Source organism: Physella acuta, unplaced genomic scaffold (assembly GCF_028476545.2).
Source record: "Physella acuta isolate Inbredline_101_S28 unplaced genomic scaffold, ASM2847654v3 ptg000561l, whole genome shotgun sequence".
NCBI lineage: Eukaryota > Metazoa > Mollusca > Gastropoda > Physidae > Physella > Physella acuta.
Window position 1 is genome coordinate 10,001 of NW_026732080.1, and position 874 is coordinate 10,874.

At 38.2% G+C, this 874-nt stretch overlaps 1 protein-coding gene across 1 annotated transcript in view; it reads left to right on the forward strand.

Annotated features, from left to right (window-relative positions):
• Positions 1 to 637, forward strand: part of LOC131946431 (uncharacterized) — a 6,152-nt gene extending 5,515 nt beyond the window's left edge. Inside the window, exon 3 of the mRNA XM_059307191.1 lies at positions 205 to 637. Coding sequence (XP_059163174.1) covers positions 205 to 580 — 376 coding nt within the window. The 3' untranslated portion in view covers positions 581 to 637. The remainder of the gene's footprint in view (positions 1 to 204) is intronic.
• The last annotated feature ends 237 nt before the right edge of the window (positions 638 to 874 follow it).

Consider the following 874-nt stretch of genomic DNA (forward strand, 5'->3'; position numbering starts at 1 on the left):
AGGGGTGGTGTCTATAGAATAAAGATCATTCAACCGCAGCTACGGTAATTTTTTACAAAACAACCATCAAGTCAAAAATGAAAGAAACTTTACTTTTTTTTTAACAATAAAAAAATGTTTTCTCTGGGCACCTAAATGGCGTGCTCCCCCCCCCCCCCCCCATTGCGGGGTCTGGCGGCACTGTAAAAATTTCTTTTATTTCAGATTATTCAAACATTATCTACAATGTGCAATACAAAATGAAGCTGCCGAATCAGAAACTGTTACAACATTTATGATAATAAACACAAACCAAAATAAAAACGGAATTCCCTTGACTTTAGCAACCATTCCGTGTCTCAAGTGGGAAGATCTGCATCCTAAAGAACTCAGCGAAGATCATCTGGAAAAAGATCTACAAATTCAAGATTTGATCTCCATCTTGTTCGATGACCACGTGGATAACCTTGTGAAACTTTTTTGTTTTTTGATGCAAGAAGATTTCTCTGCCTATGAGGGCCAAGTTCAGCCGTTACCACCAGCAGAAGATGACACGGTCGACTTGCTTGCAAGCGGTGGCGTCTGCTTAAGGGAGAGTTAGTCATTAGTTTAAATCCTGTCAAATGTCGATCGTTTGGGTCACAACAGGGAGTGGTCATTTGGTATAAGTTAAGCAAACGGTAGCAAATGTTTGTAGTATTGTATCGTGGCTGGTTTCTGCATAATGTATTTCTCGCTGGGGCTGTGAGTCTATGTACACTCCAGCCTATTGATAACACTAGAGTTACAGCAATGGTTAGGGTAAGGTACAGTGAGATAATGGGTGTGGGGGTGTATATATATATGCCTATATATATATATATATATATATATATATATATATATATATATATAT